The 19,590-nt window shown below is 50.4% G+C and overlaps 1 protein-coding gene across 4 annotated transcripts in view; it reads left to right on the plus strand.

The window, feature by feature from the left end:
* ZBTB16 (zinc finger and BTB domain containing 16) overlaps positions 1 to 19,590 on the plus strand; it is an 87,881-nt gene that overhangs the window by 16,774 nt on the left and 51,517 nt on the right. For 3 of the 4 annotated variants that reach the window (XM_052697063.1, XM_052697061.1, XM_052697064.1), the window contains exon 2: positions 416 to 1,733. In XM_052697063.1, the coding sequence (XP_052553023.1) occupies positions 490 to 1,733 (1,244 nt within the window). In that variant the 5' untranslated portion in view covers positions 416 to 489. The remainder of the gene's footprint in view (positions 1 to 415; positions 1,734 to 19,590) is intronic. The other variant, XM_052697062.1, reaches the window with a different exon arrangement.

The raw sequence follows: 19,590 nt of genomic DNA on the forward strand, positions 1-19,590 counted from the left end.
GCTGCCTCTGGGCGCGGAGCTGCGCCGGGCGCGGCGGCTCTCGATCTGCACCTGATGAGCGCCGCGCCGGGTCCGAGCCCTGCGGGCGGGACGGGGCGGCCGCCGCTGCCTGCCGCTGCCGTGCCGTGCCCAGCTGGGCGTGCTCGCAGGCTCCGCGCACCGGGCGATGCGAGGCGATGCGCTCCTACGGCTGCCGCTCTCCTTCCCGAGCAGCAGCCGGCGGGACCGCGGTTCTCAGCGCGCCGGAGCGCTGCGGATGCCGGCCCCGAGCCGAGCGCACAAACTTTTCAGAGCATCGTGACTCGCCGCCGCCGAGCTCCGGCTAACCACCCTCTCCTTCTCTCCTCCCCCGTCCCTCCTCTTTTTTTTTTTTTTTTTTTCTCCTCTTCCCCCCCTCTGTCTTTTGTTTTCGCAGATAGTCGGCACACAAAGCTAGTCCCAGATTTGAGCGACGGTAAGGCACCCTAATGAGTGAACCTCGGGAGCGCTATGGATTTGACTAAGATGGGCATGATACAGCTCCAGAACCCCTGCCACCCCACGGGGCTGCTGCACAAAGCCAACCAGATGCGCCTGGCGGGGACGCTGTGCGACGTGGTCATCATGGTGGACAGCCAGGAGTTCCACGCTCACAGGACAGTGTTAGCTTGCACTAGTAAAATGTTTGAGATCCTCTTCCACCGCAACAGTCAGCATTACACCCTGGACTTCCTTTCACCAAAGACTTTCCAGCAGATTCTGGAGTATGCTTACACGGCCACCCTCCAGGCAAAGGTTGAAGACTTGGATGACCTGCTCTACGCAGCTGAGATCCTAGAAATAGAGTATCTAGAAGAGCAGTGCCTGAAGATCTTGGAGACCATCCAGGCATCCGATGACAACGATGCCGAAGTCACCATGACAGATGGAGGTGCCGATGAAGAGGAGGACAGGAAATCGAGGTACATCAAGGGGCTCTTCATCTCCAAGCATTCCAGCGAGGAGAGCGGCTACGCCAGCACGGCCGGGCAGAGCGGACCAGGCACTATGGTGGAGCAGAGCCCCTCAGTCTCCACATCCTTTGGCCTCTCCGCCATGAGCCCCACCAAGGCAGCGGTGGACAGCCTGATGAGCATCGGGCAGTCACTGCTGCAGGGTGCCCTGCAGCACAACGTCCCCGAGGAGCCGCACGCTGCCGGCCGCCACCCCGGCCCCAGCGAAGTCAAAACCGAAGTGATGCAGGTGGAAGATGCCTCCAGCCACGAGAGCCCACGGCCGGTGGAGTCGGGTGCTTCCAGTGGGGAGAAATCTGATGACAAGAGCAAGGAAGACCCCGGCACCCCGACCCGCAGCAGTGTTATCACAAGTGCCCGCGAACTGCACTACGTCCGCGATGAGAGCGCAGAGCAGCCTCCCGAGGCCGCCCAGGGGATGCTGGTGGGGCCGGAGCAGTCCGTGGCTGCGAGCGAGAAGCCTTTGGGTGTCTACTCCGTGCTCCCTAACCACAAAAGTGACTCTGTGCTCAGCATGCCGCCCTCCATGACATCCACTCTTCACATGCAGCCAGCCCTGGCCGTGTCCATGGACTTCAGCGCTTATGGAGGGCTCCTGCCCCAGGGCTTTATTCAGAGGGAGCTGTTCAGTAAGCTCGGGGAGTTGGCAGCCGGCATGAAAACGGAGAGCAGAGCCGTGGGCGAGCAGTGCAGTGTGTGTGGGGCAGAGCTCCCGGACAACGAGACCGTCGAACAGCACCGGTGAGTCCTCGCTGCGTCCGGCTCCACGCGCGCCTTCGGTTGCTTGTTTTGCTGTTGCCGAGGTCTTTTCCTCTGTTTGTTGTTGTATTTTGCTCTCAAAGCGAATGTGACGCTTGGGCGTGATCTTGGTAGTGGGTTTTGATTTCTGACTGGGTGTGCTAAAGGCTTAGCATCAAATCCATGCTGTGAGCCCAAAATTGGGATGTGGAGCAGCGTGCGCTCTGCCAACCTCACACGGAGGGAGAACTACCTTAACTTTCTCAAGGCTGGCAGCTGTGCCAGAAGCTTCCTTTCAGTGAGTGTTGGGTGGGGTGCATTGCTCAGAGGAGGCTCGAGATGTTGTAGGTGTTTCTTGCTAGCACAAACCCTGCTGGTTTCCCTGGCTGCTGTCTGCAGAGCCCCATACGGTCGCTGCCGTTTGAGTTTAGGGATCTGTGCTGCAGATTCCGTGCTCTGCAGATCCTCCCACCCTGTGCTGAGCCCCTGACCCTGGTGTGAGTGCCCCGTGCTCTGCAGGGTTTGTTTCTGCAGGGGAGATAGAGACCTGCTGCGTGCTCTTATCCTACTACCTGGATGACATTTGGGATTGCTGCGTTGCACGGCTCGCCGCTCCTGTAGTTTAACACCAGCGTGGTGGTGTTGCTCAGTCGCACGGTTTAGGAAATATTTGCACTTTGCCCAAAGTAACATGCAGGTCAGGCTGGGATTGCTTTATCACCAGGTCCAGCTTTTATCCTCTGGAGGGGGCGGCTGGGGGTGGGTGTGCTCCGGGGGATACCGTGGTGCTCGGTGCCTGTGGGACTGTGTGCTGGCTGCTCCCGGTGCGTGCTGCTATCAGATGCATGCTGCTATCAGATACACACTGCCAGAGTTCCTCGCAGCGTCCCCAAAGTGCCCGAACTGAGCATCATCTCCAAATATTAATGAATCAACAAGTTAATTAGTCCCGATGCTCACAACGTCGTGCACACGCAGGGACGGTGAGGGTGCTGCTAGCAGGGGCTGCTCCAGCCCGTGTGGTCGTGGCCATGCAGGTGACCCCCGTGAGAGCAGCAGCAGCTGCATCTCTGGTGCTGCAGCGTTCAGCCCTGCGGAGCTCCGTGAGCTGGTGGTGCTTCGTGGCTCGCCGTGCCGTGCTGACAGCCATCCCCCTGCCCCGGAGGGTCCCTCCTGCTTTGTGCACTCGTGCAGCAGGGTTCTGCTTTGTTCCCCTGCATTGTAAGTGGGAGAGCTGGGGTCTGTGTGTGTGCGTGCGAGGGGCAGATGATGCCTGCCTAAAGCTTTTCGCTCGGACGAGGATCCAGCCGTGCTTGCCGTAGGGTGATGCAGGCTGAACGTCACCAAGGGAGAGCTGCAGTGAATGCTCAGTGAGAATTTTAACGTGGCTTCTGCCATGCTCACCAGCACCTTCCCTTCTCCCTGAGCGCAGAGCAGTGACCGATGCTGGAACTGGTTCATAATCCTGATCTTGTGCCAGGGCTGCTGCTGCTGCTCCGCGCTGTACCTTGTGTTCTGCTGAGGTTTGGGGCTGATCACACAGCAGAGCAGCGTTTGCTAAAAACACGGCCCCAGAAGGATGGTTTGAGGCAGTGCGGAACTTGGTGCGCCCCTACTTTGAGGCCATGGCTGTGTGCAGTCACTGCGTGCTGGTAAACTTTTCAGAGTTAGCCAAATCCTTTGAGCCGTTTTTAAACTGATTAGTAAGATGGTCTGTGTTGAAAGGTGTTGGGCAACAGTCAAATGAACTTTAAAAGAGGAGGAGAAAAAAAAAAAAATCGAAATCCAAGGCAGTTTGTGCATAGACAAGGTTTCATGTGGCTTTTTTATAGTGTTTGCTTTCTGATACGTGGTGAAAATTACCATTTCGAGAGGATTTGTGGGATCCCATTGTATTTATGGAGCTGTTAAACAGCATCCACGCTACGCTGGGATCTATAACTCTCTGCTGGAGCAGTTGTGCAGGTGGTGGCAGCTGCACCGTGCTGCTGCTTTGCTCCCAGGGTGTGCCGAGTGACAGCGGTGTCACCATGGAGCCGCTGCTTTAGGTGACCTCTTTCTGCTGGGCGCCTGTTGGTGTGGTTTTGCTTTTAACCCTGCCCTGGGCACACAGAAGCAGCCCTGTCCCCTGCTGTGTTGCAGGCTGCAGTTGGATGCCCGCTGCTCTGTCTCCTGCTGGATGAGTGCCTGTCTGCCCATCCGTTTGTTCCAGTCCTGTGCTTTCAAGGTGTTGGATTGATGGGCAGATGCAGCACTTCCAGCTCTGTTGGCACTGCCTGAGCTCTTGGTTCGGTGGCTTTTGTGTGCTGGAGTCCCGGCAGGGAGAGGAGAGACCAAAGTGCTCTGCACGGAGAGCACTTAATGAGCCAAGAGCATCCCAACATGTACAGTGTCTGTTTATGTTACGTGAGTGACTGCATATGGTGTGTATGTTTGTTTACACGCACACATGCCTAGATGCGTATAAATATATATGTTTAGAGTCTGAGAACCTTCTGAGCGCTGCCCCTGCCTCCTATGGGAAATATGTGCACGTGGGGGGAAAAAAAGACCATGGTGCTTCCCCCAGGCCCTGGTTTGGGTGTTCTGCTCAAAGAACACCCAGGGGTGCAGGTCCCCATAGGGTCCCCAAACCCCAGGAGCAGCCTCACAGCCACCCTGTGCCTTTTGGATGGCTGTCGGCCGCTTTGCGATCCGTCTTCCCTGTTGACCAAGCTTATGATTTTGACTAATTGAGTGCGTATTGAGTTGGTGACTCTTGAATTTTTTTTCTTTTCTTTCCTTTTTTTTTTTTTTTTTTTATAAAAGATTTCCTTCTAGGATCAACAAAGTTCAAACTTAATCTAATGTTAGTATTGATTGCTGCTTCTAATTGCAGACCAAAAAGCTGTAGTTCAGTGGCCCTTTTCCGGTTTGTTTGTATGAAGAAAAATCTCCGCTTCTGCAGGGCTGTGCTGAGCAGCTGCCTGAATCCGGGGCAGTTTGTCATCGTGAGGTTAAATGCGTTCAGACTTTATAAAATGAATGTTTCATATATATATATATATATATATATATATTCACATCGAAAGCAGCAGAGAAAGCTGTCAGGGAGATGTGATTCAGTGCTGTCCGTGAGTGGCACAGTTCTCCCTTTTTCCTTCGGTGCATCATCCTTCCGTTCTGCAGGGAAAGGGTTTGAAGGGCAGAGCATCCAAACCCACAGTGTGGTCCTTTGGGGCCACCCCGAGCAGAGCTGTGTGCTGGCAGTGTTGTCCACATGTCCCTCTGTGACATGAAGATGCCCAGCTGGAAAATGAAAGTTCTTTGTGCCAGTGTTGTCTAAGGCAAATCATAACCGGCACCACGATTCCCATTGGTGCTGTTTTGGCTGGAAGGTGCCTGCTCCTCTCCCCTAAATCCATGTCAGTGCATACCTTGGGAAACCTCTCTTCAAATTCCCACATCTGATTTTTGCACAGATTGGAAGGTGCTACAATTGAGCGTGCTCTGGTGGATGATTTTAAGGTTAGGTTTGCCCTGTCACCTGGAACCCCGAACCTTTGCTGCATTCCATGCTTGTGCAGCACAGAGGAGCAGCAGATCTGCTTGCTCACTGCCTTGCCAATTGGGCTGCTCTGGCTCCCCAGAACACACGAGCCTCTCCATGCGATCCCTGCGCTCCTTGATGCGGTGCAGCGAAGTGGAACAAACCGCGGGTCCCTAACAAAGCCCTGGGTTTGAATGGACCCATTGGCTGCTGCTTGTCACTGCGTGCACTGGGACACCTCCAGCAGCTCTGTCTGCAGCAGTGCCGAAGCAAATCTTAAGTGGCTGCGTAGGGAAATATTGCTGCTTTTGGCTCTTTGCTTGCCAACCTCACCTCCATTTGTCTTCGAGTGGATTAGCTGAGCATTGTAATACTAATGCCATTAGGCACGTTGGCACCGCTCAACATGTCACAGTGAGAAACAGATGCAGTATACCATTAAAGCAATAAACGTGATAAATCAGATCCCAAGTGCTTTGTGAGATGTTATTAGTGTTAATTTTGGTAGCCGGGTACAGTAGTTGTTTTTTATTTCATTTTAAGCATTCGGTGATTTATGTTCCGCTGAAGTCGGCTGCAATCGAAACTTTAAAAAAAAAAAGAGAAGGGGGGGGGGGGGAGGAAAAAGAATAAATAACAAAAAGGCAGCCCCCAAACTCTGCCCGTGATTATTTCCAGAGTTCGAAGACAACTTGGCAGCTCTTGTTTCTCGCTGATGGGCCTTATTAGTGGCACCTGGCATCATAACCGCCTAATGGAAACCAGCGTTCCCCCACTGCGTGGCCGCTGACAAGTAGCTCTGTCAGTGCAGGGCTGCCATGCGAGGAAGCTCTTATTAGCTTTATGGGCAGGGGGACCTGCCCTGCTCAGGAAATGAATGTTGCAGCCGAGGTCCGCGGCGCTGACCCCGAGCGTGTAACCTGTGAGTGCCAGCCGAGACCCCGCGCAGGATGCTTGGGATTTCGGGCTTTCTCTGGTTCTTGTCATAAGGAGAGAGGGAATACGTTGTGGTATGTTGCAGCCTTGAACTTTTGATTTATTCGGTGGGGGACTTAACCATTTCCATGCAGTGCTTGGAGCGCGGAGGGGGAGCGGCTCGCTTTGGCTTCGGCGCTGGGCGGTCGATTATCGCGCATCTTGGTGGTGGATGGCGGCGCCTCTGCAAGCAGAGCTCTGCAGCTGCCCTCAGAAAACACCACGATGTTTTTTTGCCCTTGCCCAGCAACGGGCAGCAGCTCTCCTGGCTGGCTGGTGTGGCAGCACCTGCGTGGGGCAGCACGCGGCGGCATGCAAGCATTGCAGAGCTTTCACTTCTTGTTATCATTCGCAAAGCGCAGTTTGTTAAAATGGCATTTATTGGCTGCATGCAGGATCCCTTTCACAGGGAATGCACTGTTTCAGGGTGACACTGGCAAATCTTTTTTGTTGTTGGGTTGGTTTTTTTCCCCTCAATGTGTGGAAGTGCTGCGAGAAGCACAGGTTTGTAGCAGGCTCTCTGTGCAGCCTTCTGTGCCGTGCCGCGATGCTGCCCGTTCCCTAACACTGCTGCCCATATCTGCATGGTAAGAAGATCTGCGTTTTCTTTTTTGCTCATAATTAGCATGAATTTTCTTTTTACTTTTCCCCCCCTCTCCCCTTGACAGCTTCAAGAGAGACTTTAAATGAGTAATTACTAAATATTTCCCGGCAGCCAAACACGGGGCCATGGCATCTCCTGTTGCAAAAGTGAAAAATATTTCTGTTTGCAGTTAATTTTAGTGGCAGGCAGATCATGTTAACTGGGTGTAATTGCTTCCAGATATGGCAGAGGGTTTTGTGTGTTAGGATGAAGGGTCTGGTAAGTGCTCACTTCCTGTGTAAATTAGCCTATTCCATTCATTCTTTCTTTCTGGGCAGCCCTGGATTGTGTCATTCTTCTTGCAATTTTTTTTTCCCCTCTCCGGCCTGTGTTAGGCAGCTAAGTGCTTTATAGTGGGTTTAATTCTTCATTTGGCATCACCTTAGCAGCGAGGCGGTGTCCAGATGCTCGGGATGGGGTCTGTCCCCTCTCCTCCAACCCTTTCCTTTGCAACAAAGCCCAGCGCCGTCCCGCTGCCCTGCGTGGCTTTGGGCAGCTGTTGTATTTTTGGGGTTGCATGGCCCAAGAGAGTTTGCACTCCATGGGATGGCTCCATTTTGCACAGCTCTACTGTTTGTTTGAAGGACGCACGTGGCCGGTTGTGCTGTCTGCCCAGAGATTTGCTTCCTTTCTGGCTACGGTGAAGATTAGGAATTGAGAAATGTCCGTGCAATGGGCGCCCAGAGCGTGGCATGTAGCAGAAATTAAGACAGAAGAGATTTGTGTCATCCGAGGAACAGAGAGAGCTTTCTGCATCGTTGCGATGAGTCAATGCAAATAAGGCAGCGGGGAAGGTTGGGGACCACGAATTTGGGCTCGTGAGCTCGAGGACTTTCCATCCCTTTGTGACACCGATTTCTGTTCTAAGCCCTCAGCCTGATCGTAAAGCACTGCTGGGGGGCACGCAGAAGTGCCGCCTGGTTATTGGCTCCAGATAATTCTTTATCTGCACCGCAGTGATTCTGAAACAGCCGTTATCATTTTGGAGCACCAGTTTGCACTGGCAGCGTTTCGGATCACTTCCGCAGCTCGTGTGCAGAGATACCTTTACAGGGATAACAGCTGCTGCTTGACCACCAGTTGTTCACGGATAAAGGTGGTTTTTTTTTTCCTTCTTTCCATCCGTTTTCCAACCGGAGGGAAGTGCTGGGGCACTGTGCTCAGCACCCAACCCTATTTGGGGTGGTAGGACCGATGGTGTTCGTGCTCTGGATGGCAGCCAGCTCAGCCTCCATCATTTTCACTGTAGTGTTCTTAACTGATTTTAAGTAGATTACGGCTGGATGCGTGCCCCACTGTGCTAGTTGAGTTTTCCATTGACTTTCGTAATCTTGTCGCTGTTTTTGTTGGCATGTTGTTTAATAAACAAGCTGGCAATATGTAATTTAGGAAATATTTCTCTATTTAAGCAAGAGGGGCATAATTCAGTTGCAACTCGAGCTGCTTGTGGTAAATCCCTGTTGAACGCAGGGCTGTGTTACCTGTGTCAGCACAGGGGTGGTGGTTATCTGGGTGCATCAGTGAGCTGATAACCCTGTGCTCTGCTCATAGGGGTTGGTGTGGGGTGCCCACATGGTGCCCAGGGCTGGGGGGCGCTCAGGGTGCACATCCAGCAGCACACAGAGGGGACGTGGTGCTGTGCCGTGGTAGGAACCTCTGGGTGACCTATAAAGCAGTCAGAAATGGAACAAGTGGAAAAAAAAAAACAACCAAAAAACACGAAAAGAAACTAAAAAAGCCCGAAACCCCAAACACCAGAGCATTTCCATTACCTGCTTACCAAGAAGGACGGAAAGAGAAGAAATAAGCTGGAGCCAGTGTTTGCTTTTAAAGTCATTTCTCTGGTCATTTTTAGACATGTGATGTAATTCAGCTTTTGTCTGCATGTGTATCTGTGTAAGCATATTTCTATATGTGTGTGTATATTCCTATACACCCATCTATCTATGTGTATATATATAAATATATACACACATTTATGTGTATTTATGCACACATGTGCAAAACTACAGAACCATTGCTTAGCATTTGATCTTGTTTTGAGGTTTCTGTTGATGTGCTGTACAGCAGACGCACTCTCCTTGCAGGTCCAAAGTGATTTTGTGCCACCAAGTTTGGGGACAGCGTGCTGGCAGTGAGCTCAGTGCACTTTGCTCTCTGTCACCATCCCTCGTTCTTTTCTCTGTGCATTATTTATAGTAAATGATATTAGAAAGGAGTGTTAAGGAGGAAGTGTGATTCATCCTCCTTGAAACCATTGATGACATAAATAAAGGCTAAGTGCTTACTATGTGCTTTTTATTATGGTATTTAAAGGCAGGTTGTACTAATTTTGGAGTGTTCAGGGTAAACCCACGAATACTGTGAATCTAAGAAATTAGATTTAACCACAGCACGTAATACATGTTAAAACAGATGCAACAAAACCCACCTGGGCTTCTTGGAAGTGCACACACATGAGAGCAAAAGGCTTTCGGAACAGCTAAGGCATTTCCAGATTTCACTCCATCCTGTTGGTTTTTCGGTTAGCAGGTCTGAGGTTCCCATGGGTTTGATGGGGCTTTGAGTGGTGTGGAAGGTGGTGTTGGGAGCCCTGCCTTGCTCTTCATGGCTGCTCTAATCTGGGGTGAATGTGAGCCCTGCTGTCTTAATGGGAATACAGTGCTGGGAGGTGATGGCCTTAAGCTGTGCCACAGGAGGTTCAGGTTGGATGTTAGGAAACGTTTCTTCTCCAAAAGAGCAACCGTTGGCACAGCTACCCAGGGAGCTGGAGAGGTCTGTCCTTGGAGGTGTTGCAGAACCGTGGGGATGTGGCACTGAGAGATGTGGTCAGTGGGCACGGTGGGATGGGCTTGGAGGATCTGAGAGGTCTTCTCCAACCTGAACGATTCTGTGATCTCTGGCAGCAGATCTCGCTCTGCAAACCTCACGCTTTCACTGTCACCCCGCTTTCAGTATCCGCTGTCAGCATCAGAAGGTGACGCTCAAATCAAGCTGCGCCTTGAAGCAAAGCCGTGCCACAAACCCCCATCTCTGGGATCGCTCCGTGGGGCTGAGCTGCAGCTGGCAGTGGGGCCGGGTGCTTTATCTCAGGCTGGGCACAGGCTGCGGTCGCTGAGTGCCGTGCAGCAGCAGGGCTGTGCGTGGGAGAGCCATGCAGCGGCGCAGCGCTGGGGCTGGGCTGTGCTCTGGGCTGTGGGCAGTGGGCACAGAGCACGTCCTCCGACCATGGGGCCTCTTTCTGTGAAAAGATGAAGGGCTCAGAACCAAATCTTTCTTTACTTTCTTATTCGGCTTTTTTTTTTTTGGTTTTGTTTTGTTTTTAATATATATGTATTTTTTTTACCAGTAACAGAGTGACTTCCTCTTTTCTTTCTTCCTTCCTCCTTTTTCTTAGAAAATATCCAAAGTAGTGACAGCGTTTCTGCGAAGGAGAGGGGCCGTGTGGCTGCTGGGGGGCTTTTGGCATGCAGAGCATCTTTGGGCACATCCACCTGTGGCCATCTCTTGGCTGCGGGTCAGTCGGCAGGAGCCCTGATTCCCTCCAGAGGGATCTTTAAGAGGAAAAATTTAATCCCAGGACTTTCTCACTGGGAGAAAAAAGTGATAACTTGCTGTTATTTTTAAGCAGGAGCCTATCTGGGGGGCTTTGTCGCTTCTTGCAGGGCGAAGTTGGAGGGCATTCTCTTATTTCATCTTGCTGTCCTCAGGCATTTTGGTTCATTTGAACTTGGGTGACAGGCAGGTTTTCAGTAGTTTTAAGGGTTTTTTTTTGGCATTTTGGGGGTGGAGGGCCCTGTGGGAAGTGGGGCACCCTCAGCTCCCCAGCACTGTGCTGGCAGCATGGGGTGTGAGATTTAAGGATGCAGAGGCAGTCGCTGGTATTGATTTCTGGCTTATCTGACCCTTTAGCTAGAGGCAGCTCTTCCCTCAGTGTCTAACCAAATGTAACTTAAAGCAACGAAGAAATGTATATCATCCTTCCCTTGTGTTAATTAGGGCTGGCCGATGCATTATTTATTGGGGTGGGAGCTGAGATGGGCTGCCCCAGAGCAGGTGCTGGGATGTGCATGGGGAGGGGGCTGCGCTGCCACTGCTTTGCACAGGATGAAGACCGACCTTATGATTCCAGAAGGGATTCATCCAACATAAACAGGAGAAGACAGCAAAAGAGCAGAGCTGGGCAGCCCAGAACACTGGGTTCAGTGCATGGTCAGGGTAGGGCTATCAGCATCATGGTACCAACATCTCCATCCCAGCACCAGTGTCCCCATCCAGCCCCGCCACAGGCAGCATCTTCCACCCGCTGGAGGTGGAAAGCAGCTCCCTAATTAGCACCCTTTGTTGCTAAGTGAACAGAAGCCATGGCCGGCTTCCTGATAGTGATATGTGTCTCAGGGAGGGGGTCATCAAAAGCACACACAGTGCCTCATTGTGTGGCCACAGGTATGAATGCACCGCAGCCCGTCTGCTCGCCTCGTGACAGTGGTCAGGTAGTGCAGGCCAAGGACAAGAGGCGAATGCAGTTTGTTTTTCTCTCTTCCCTCCCACCCCCCTTCGTTTGCGTGGATGTTTGGTGCTGCCCACAAATGCAGTTGGTGGGGACTGATAAGAATCACTGACCTAAAGCGAGTAATGGAGACTTTCTTCCTGCCAGAATTACAACGCAAGAAAACAACAAAAAAAGCCCCACACAGCTCTGTGTGTAGCACAGGTCTCACGGGTCATTGTGTTGTGCTTTTTGGTCTGGTTTGCTGAAATTTCTCGTATGTTCAGGCTGTGAATGTTGGGGTTTGGGGCTTTTTTTGCATCTTCAGTGCTCAATCCCCTGCATGAAACCAGGAGCGAGCAAACAAGGACTGATGTTCAGTGCCAGGGGGTTTGAGTTCTCTTCTTGATGAGCCATTGGCACGGTGTTGTCTTTTTTGGCTGCTTTTCCATCCATTAGCTCTGTGATAAACCCAGGCTGCGCTGGCATCTCCTCACCATCTAAATAAATTTGCCTTTGCAAGGCGCCTGTTATGCTGTGATGGAGCTGTGTTGAAAAGGACCAAACCAAAGGCTGAACTGTGCCCGTTTCCACCTTCCCACCCCCGTCCTCCACCCTCCTGTTGGATTCAGATATTTTACAGCAGAAAGCAGCAACGCGTTGTGCATGGGTTGGTTTTATTTCTCTTTCTGCATGTCGACTCAGTTCCTGCGTTATTCTCCATCCACTGCACTCTCCCTTGGTAGGATCTATTTTCCTCGTTATTAACTAATGAGCTGATTCTTTCACCGTTTTGAAATAACTGTATTTTGCCTTCAATGTGAGAAAAGGAAAATGTCTTAATAGCATAGCACTCCAAAGCCATTGAAGGCATGAATTTACTATTATTTCACACAAATATGTGGATTACTGCACTTCTTATTGCTTAAGCTTGAATTACTGAATCATGGAAGCAGAGAAATAGGAAATGTTTGCATACATGATTTTGGTGGGGGGGAAAGAAAAAAGGAAAGCCTGCTTTGTGAGCTGCAGGAGCAGCTGCAGGGTTGCATTGGGGTTGGCCACGCACTGGGCACAGCTCACTGAAAATGCTGTAATGTCAGACTGAGAACATCCCTACCTGCAACCTTCTGAAGTTGTGAACAAAGGAGGGATTGGATAATGAGCATTTGGGCATTTAATGATAGGATGGGAGGTGATGGCCTCACATTGCGTCGGGTGAGGTTCAGGCTGGATGTCAGGAACAGTTTCTTCTCCAAAGAGTGGCTGGGCACTGGAGCAGGCTGCCCAGGGATGCATGGGGGGGAGGAGGAGTCACCATCCTTGGAGGTGTTCAAGAAGCCCATGGAGATGTGGCACTGAGGGACACAGTGAGCACAGTGGGGTGGGTTGGAGTTGCACTTGATGACCTTAGAGGCCTTTTCCAGCCCTAATGATTCTGTGAGGCTCAGGACAGGACCTTGTGCACTGGCAGCTACCCAGAGCTGCCACCTCTGGGTGCAGTCACTGTGGGGCTGTTGTTAGGGCCACAGCCCTGCCCAGCACTGTGCTGCTTGGATGGCCCATTCCCTTTATTTCCTCCTGCAGCATATTCCACATCCTGAACCTGCGCTGTGGAGTAGGGTTTTATTATTTTATAGGTGCTGTAACAGTCAAATAACATTGTGCAGAGGTTGCTGATGAGCTCTGCCACTGTGCTCCACGGCTGGGTGCTCTCTGGCAGCACCGGGAGCAACAGAGCTGCTCAGCTCCCAGAGTTCAGCCCTATTGTCTGCATCAGCTCAGACCTTTCCATCACAGAATCATTAAGGTTGGAACAGACCTCTAAGATCATCAAGTCCAACCACCAACCCATCACCACCACATCTGCTAACGGTGTGTGCCACATCTCCATGTTTCCTGAACGCCTCTTAGGTTCTTCCCAGCACTTGGAATGCTCTTCCTGGGGGTGCCCTCTGCTTTCAAAAATGTTTCACTATCATAATGCCATCAGGAAAAAAAAGCCTGCAGAGGAGCATGGAGTTGTAACCACAAAGCATTCCTCCTTGGGCTGGTTGAGGATGTCTGTTTGCATTGTAGCAGGCCATTCACTGCAGAGCAACCAGGGTAAAACATTACCTTGCAATTGCATGGTAGCAGTTTTCTAACTAGCGTGCTGTAAACGTGTGTCTGAAACGTTGCACATATTGCTGGAGCAGAAGCTCTGAAACATATTTTTCTTTAAAGCAAAATAGTCCCTCATTTGAGACTATTCTTCTGAAGAGTGCCAAGAGGGGTGAAAAATTAATGCGTCTGTCTTTGCATAAAGATTTGATTGTTCTTATTGTTATCCGTACTTAGCTTTGCTCTCAGAGAGATGGGACTGTCTTAAGATCTGCAAACAAAGTGCTCCCAAACTAAATGCAAAACTGACTGCGGTTGTTTTCAGTGCAGCGCTGAGATGATCACAAAAAAATCCCATACGAGGGAGAGAAATCATGCGGAGGAGAATTCTCACATAACAAATTATTGTTCCTGCAAGAGCAGCTTTGAAATCTATTTAACTTTTCAATGTCCCGTACCCTTTTAAATGTTTCAAGTGTATTCTCGCTGATAGGTTACCTTTTCTTTCCCTGCAGGCTATAATTAGTGTCCTTTACACAGAATTGGCTTAGAATTGGATTTGAAGAAGATAAGAATCAAATTACCAGTATTTATCTTGTAAATTCCAAAAGATCTACTTAAAGACACTGTATAAAAGGGATTTTTAAAAAGTTTGTGCTATGAAAATGCAAACTCTGATAGGTGCAACGAAAGCATCTCCAAGCACTGGGTTTGCAAATCGCTCTTAAATGCGAGATTGCCCAAGTGTTGTTGCATGGAGGAAAGCATTCCTCCTCCTGCTGTACCTCTGCAGCTGTGAGGCAGCTCTGCTGGCTTTCATACCCAACTATTCGTAGGCAGTTGTGTTTTTATTGAATTGGAAGTCGCTGTCTGCAGGTGTGATCCTCCAGCAGCCCGTTCTTGCAGTAATGCTGTCCTGTTGTAGGCGCTGACTCTGTCCCTACACTGGTAGACCAGTCGGTGCTTTTGGGTGCACGTCATGGGGGCTGTCCCATGTTTATCTGCCTATCTATGTGTAATAATGCATGCCAGGTATAGCTGAGGTTTATAACAGGCTTGTTATATGATCTCTTGTGCCTGATGCTGGATTCATGAACTACTCTGAAAGCAAGGGTTGCATTTGGTGCATTACACGTTACGTTATCTTCAGCTGTTTGCTCAGCAGCACTGAAGAGCTGTACTTTCATGACCCGATGGGTGATGGTGTTTTTTCAGTCTGGGTTAATACAGTGCAGGTAGTGATGGCTGTGACACCACAGCAGAGCAGCTCCTCCAGGTCAGGGTGCAGTGGTGAAGTTTAGTGCCAGTCTGGTGGAGAAATGTGAGAAGGTGGAGATAGAGCTGAGCACTGCAGCATCTGTAAAAAGGGTGCTTTCAGTCTTTGCTCTCATGGCTGTTCCCAGGTAGGCTGGAATAGATCAGAGACAGCATCCAAATTCCAATACCTTCCCACAGTTTCCTCCTGCTTTGTGGGGTGGGCAGTGGGATCACAAGGCAAACCGAGCGCGAGAAATGGATGGCAGTAATTTCGGTGGGTTCTGTTTTGACAGAAATTAAGCATCTGAATTTAAATGAAGGTGATGGAGAGCCCGGGCAGCTGAGACTACTATATTTTCATAGCGTAAACAGTTGCAGAAGAAGATTAATAGCATCTGTGTAAACAGTTTGTCGTGGTGGAGAGGGGCTTTTTGGATAGTTGGGAAATACTGATGGCTGCGATGCGCCCCTCGCCTCCGTTTGCCTGCAGCCCGCACGCATTCAACCTTCCCGTCGATTCTACAGTAAATATTTCAGACACCCTCAGTCTCGCTCTCCCTTCTCGCAGTAAATTACATATTAAAGTAGCCTGGTAACTGAGCACTGGTTGCTGCGCGATAAGGTCCGGGAAATCAATATGTTTGCCATGTGCCTGCTTGTTTATGACACCTGCCTGCAGAACAGTTGAGCAATGTTCTGTTTGCCAAGGCTGCGCTTCGGAGGCTCGTATCCTCCTGAAACAGAGTCATGATCTTACAGGAGAAGGTGCAACAGCAGCTATTGATTTTTGCTCCCTCCGTGCGGTGTTACACGTGCAGAACAGGGCTGTCTGACAGCCGCCCGCTGCCTCCCGTCGCGGGGGAGAGGCGAGTGGTAAAATAATGTGAGTGATGCTGTTGGACTGTGTGGGATGAGGGGTTGGGATGCGGCCTCTGCTGTCTACAGGGCTTCTCCTTGGCCCCTGCCCTTGGTTTTAAGTGCTCCCGTAATGCGTCTGGGAAGGGAGGTGGCTCTGTGGGAGATGCTGATATTTAGTGATGCAGGGGAGCAGCACAGAGGATCTGTCCCTGGGTTCTGATGCAGGACAGCCTCGTGCCATGAGCACCTTCCATCCAGCCGAGGCTCAGCCTCTACCACATTTCTGGGCTGGGATCAGCACTGTGGAAGTGCAGGAAATTCCTTCTGTTGACTTCAGAGGTCCAGCCGTGCATGACTGACCTGGTGTAGGGAACCTGCTTTGGCAGGGGGGGTTGGACTCAATGATCTCTGCAGGTCCCTTCCAACCCCTACAATTCTGTGATTCTGTGATTCTGTGATTCTGTGGTGGGATTGGCTGTAACGTTGAGGAGGGATGCTGTACATCACCAGATGCTTCTTACAAGGCTCCTTCCAGGTGAGAAATCACCTCTGGAGGGAGAGGAATGTCCAACATGGCCATCTCCATGAGGAATAGCCATGATCACCCATTGCAGCAGTGGTGGAACGAAATCAGAGCCCCTGCTCTCATTGGTGCATTCATTTGAAAAGCCAGAAGTGCAGAGAGAGAAAGAACAATACAGGAATTAAAGGGGAAATCTGTCTGCATGACTCACCTCTTTTTTTTTTTTAAATCTATAGTTAGCAAGCTGAAGTAATTGACCTTTTGACCCAGATATGAAGTTGGGAGGTAAAAGGCACGACTTGCAAGATTTTTGTAAAACTGTTGACCTCTTACAAGATTAAGTCAGAGATAATAGTAATTATAAACAGCTTACGGTGGGTCTAATCAATAGTGAACTTTACCTCCTTCCTAAAACTGAAGGTCAGGTTTTTACTGCAGTAAAGATAGTGACTGCTGGTTTTCCCACCATCGCTAGCAGTAAATGTCTCTCTTTGTAGGAAATCTATGAAATGAGCGTGTATGATTCCCGTGGGTGCCTGGGTATGAGGAGGGGGAATGGAGCTGCATGCTCCTGGAAGTTGACTTCTGGCTCTTCTTGCAAGGGAGAAAATGAGGTCTTTGCTTAGCATCGCTGTGAGCAATTAGGGAGATTGCAGAAGGGAAGGTTTCTGCCTCATCCTTCTCTAAATATTGTTGCCCTCTCGCTATTTTACAGCGCGAGCAATTATCCTCTGTATGCAGTTAGATTCCTTAGCAAACCCGTCACTGTAAGAGCGATCAAAAAATCCTGAAAAGCAGAGCTCCTGGCTGCTGGCCATTCCTTACTGTGCTCCATTTCGGATACAGCACTTGGCAGAAGGGAAGCTGGAAGCATGGCTCCTTTCCCTCCCTGCTCGCTTCCCAGCATTGGTCGGGAGAAGGTCGGCTCTGGAGCTGTGCTGTGTGATGCTCAGCCGGCACCCTGTGCTCCTCCACCGCCTTCCCCTTGGCAAGCTGGAGCACAGCCAGTGTTTATGAAGTTAAAAGCAGTCGGGTATACTGTCAGACTTAAATATTGGCAAACAGAGGCAGCGTATGGAAATTTGTTGCCTGTCATTTGTTATGGGGAAGTTACACTTTATCCATCTCTATTCCCCTAGGAAAGAAACCACAGATTTGCTTCTAGATAGCCGTAAATACAGGCACAGTGAATCTAGCTCGTTATTGCGGGTGGTGATAGGATACATATAGAACAGTTTACATGTGCTGTGTCATACCGAGCAGGGCAATGCTGCATGTGAGCACCGTTGGGCACCCATGGGACAGCCCCAACCCCATGGAGACACGCAGCACCGGGACTGGCAGGGCTCAATGTCTGCAGTAACAACCCGGAGTTGCTGCAGAGCTCCGTGCCTTCCTTGTTTGTTTGCAAAACGCTGCCGAAGCGAGGGTTTTTGTTATGTTAAATCTCGTAGGTAAACTTAGAAGGAAGACAAACACCGTTCAAACTGTCGCCAAGGGTGCTATAAACAGCGCGTTTGGACAGTGGCACCATTGAGACGCGCGCTCGGGAGAAGTTAATACAAAGGGAGCAGGGTAGCGCTGGCGCGGCTATGAAAAGGCAGTTTCTCTTCGTTTAGCTTTTAATTGCTTTCTTTCACTTTTTATGTATAAAAGATTGTCCATTTAATTAACTCAAGAATGCAATTTCCAAAACGCTAATGCTTTACACATGATGGCTTTTAAAATAAAAGTAGCATTCTAATATTGTGCCGGGCTTTTTACGTGGGCGCGTTAACCTTTGCGGCTGCAGATTATTTGAGAGAGGAGCGATCCCCCCAACAGCCCCTGGAACAAAAGGGGATCCTGAATAGGAACCAGAGAGATGGTGAGCTTTTGATCCTCAGTTTACCTTGTTAATATTTCTGGACTGGCAGGAGCTCCCCTTTAGCAAACAGTAGGTGATTCCATCTGGTTCTTTGTCTTTCCCTGAATGTCACCTTTTAATCTCCCGCAAACAGCATAATGAGCCATATCATCTTTTCTTCTGCAGCCCGAGCGCTGGAGCAAGTGCTTTTGCATCGCTTACAAAAGATCTCGGGGTAGAGGGGAAGAGGGGTAGGAAAGCAAGATGAGAAACCCTATTGCAGTCCTTGCGCCTCAGCACCGGTTTTCACGATGCTGACACTGCTTTGCCCTGTGCTGGGCATGCAGGAGGACAAATGCATGGGTTGCAGTCCATCGGTGTCCCCCAGGGGAGCAGCTCTCGATTTGGGAGCGTCCTTCCAAGCTCCTGGTGTCAGGAAGGGAACCGTCGACCCCGTTTCGTTAACATTCATAGAGCAGAGCAAATGCAACCTCCAGCAGTGAGTCACCAACCACCACAGAGCTCCTGGAGGAAATCTCAGCCTGCATCCCTCTGCTCCAAGCTCGCAGTGTATCTTTTATTATTATACATTTTTTTTATGGAGCTGCTTTATAATGGATGCGCTCCCGAGCACACCCTTGCCACGACCCCTCGCTTAAAATACCCATTAGGGCCTTTTAAGGTTTGTTAGCTTTTAATGGACATGTTTAATGTGTACCAAATGGGCTGGGGGCAGGGGGGAGAGGGGGAGCAAGAGGGCAGGCGATGGGGAAGGCGACTCATCCTGCTGAACTGAAACTGCTGCAGAACCTTTCCGCCGTTGCGCTGCTTCCTTGGGTGCTGTTCCTGCTGTCGCGTGGATACGCATCCAGGCAAAGCCTGGATTGAAGCAGCAAGTCCATGAATTCTGCTTTATGGACAGCCCTGGGTCACCCGGAGCTGGACCTGATGGTGGTTCCCCTCTTGCAGCTGACACTTGGCAACATCTTGTGCTCCGAGGAGCCGGGTCAGCTGCTTAATGAGTTCCACATTGGCCTTATGAGATGATTAAAATGGGGCCTTGAGTCCATGAATTAGCACTGTAGCCTGAAGACCTCTTTACCCAAAAGGATCTTCTTTAGCACAGAGGCTTCATGGGGAGACTTCTTCAAGGAGACGTGCTTGACAGTTTTTTGCTTCCTGAATGGTTCTGATTTCTCTTCTGAACACCTGGTTTCCTTACATGAAGGGAAATCTGCCCAAAGTGCAGCTTGCCCAGCTTCCCCCAGGGCTGCTACATCCACAGCATGCAGGGGCACCGACAAACCCCATGTTTGGGGCTCCTTTTGATACCAAAGGGTGTTTGTTTTTCGGTGTTTTCTTTTTTTCTCCCCTTTGGATCAACATGTGCTTTTTTATATTTTTTTTTCCACGAATCCAGGCAGGAAAACCTTGTGGGAACTTTGGAGCAAGTTGCTGGGTTTGTTTTTAAAAATCTGCACGCACACATACCCCCTTTTTTTTTTTTTTTTTTTTTCTTCCCTCTCTTTTTTTTGTAGCTTAGAAACCCTCTCTTTGTGGCAGAAGGCTGGGAGGGTTTGAATACCACATACAAGCGTAGGAGGCTGACTGAGACCATACGGCTTTATCATTCATTA

This window comes from Tympanuchus pallidicinctus, unplaced genomic scaffold (assembly GCF_026119805.1).
Source record: "Tympanuchus pallidicinctus isolate F22 unplaced genomic scaffold, pur_lepc_1.0 scaffold30, whole genome shotgun sequence".
Classification (NCBI taxonomy): domain Eukaryota; kingdom Metazoa; phylum Chordata; class Aves; order Galliformes; family Phasianidae; genus Tympanuchus; species Tympanuchus pallidicinctus.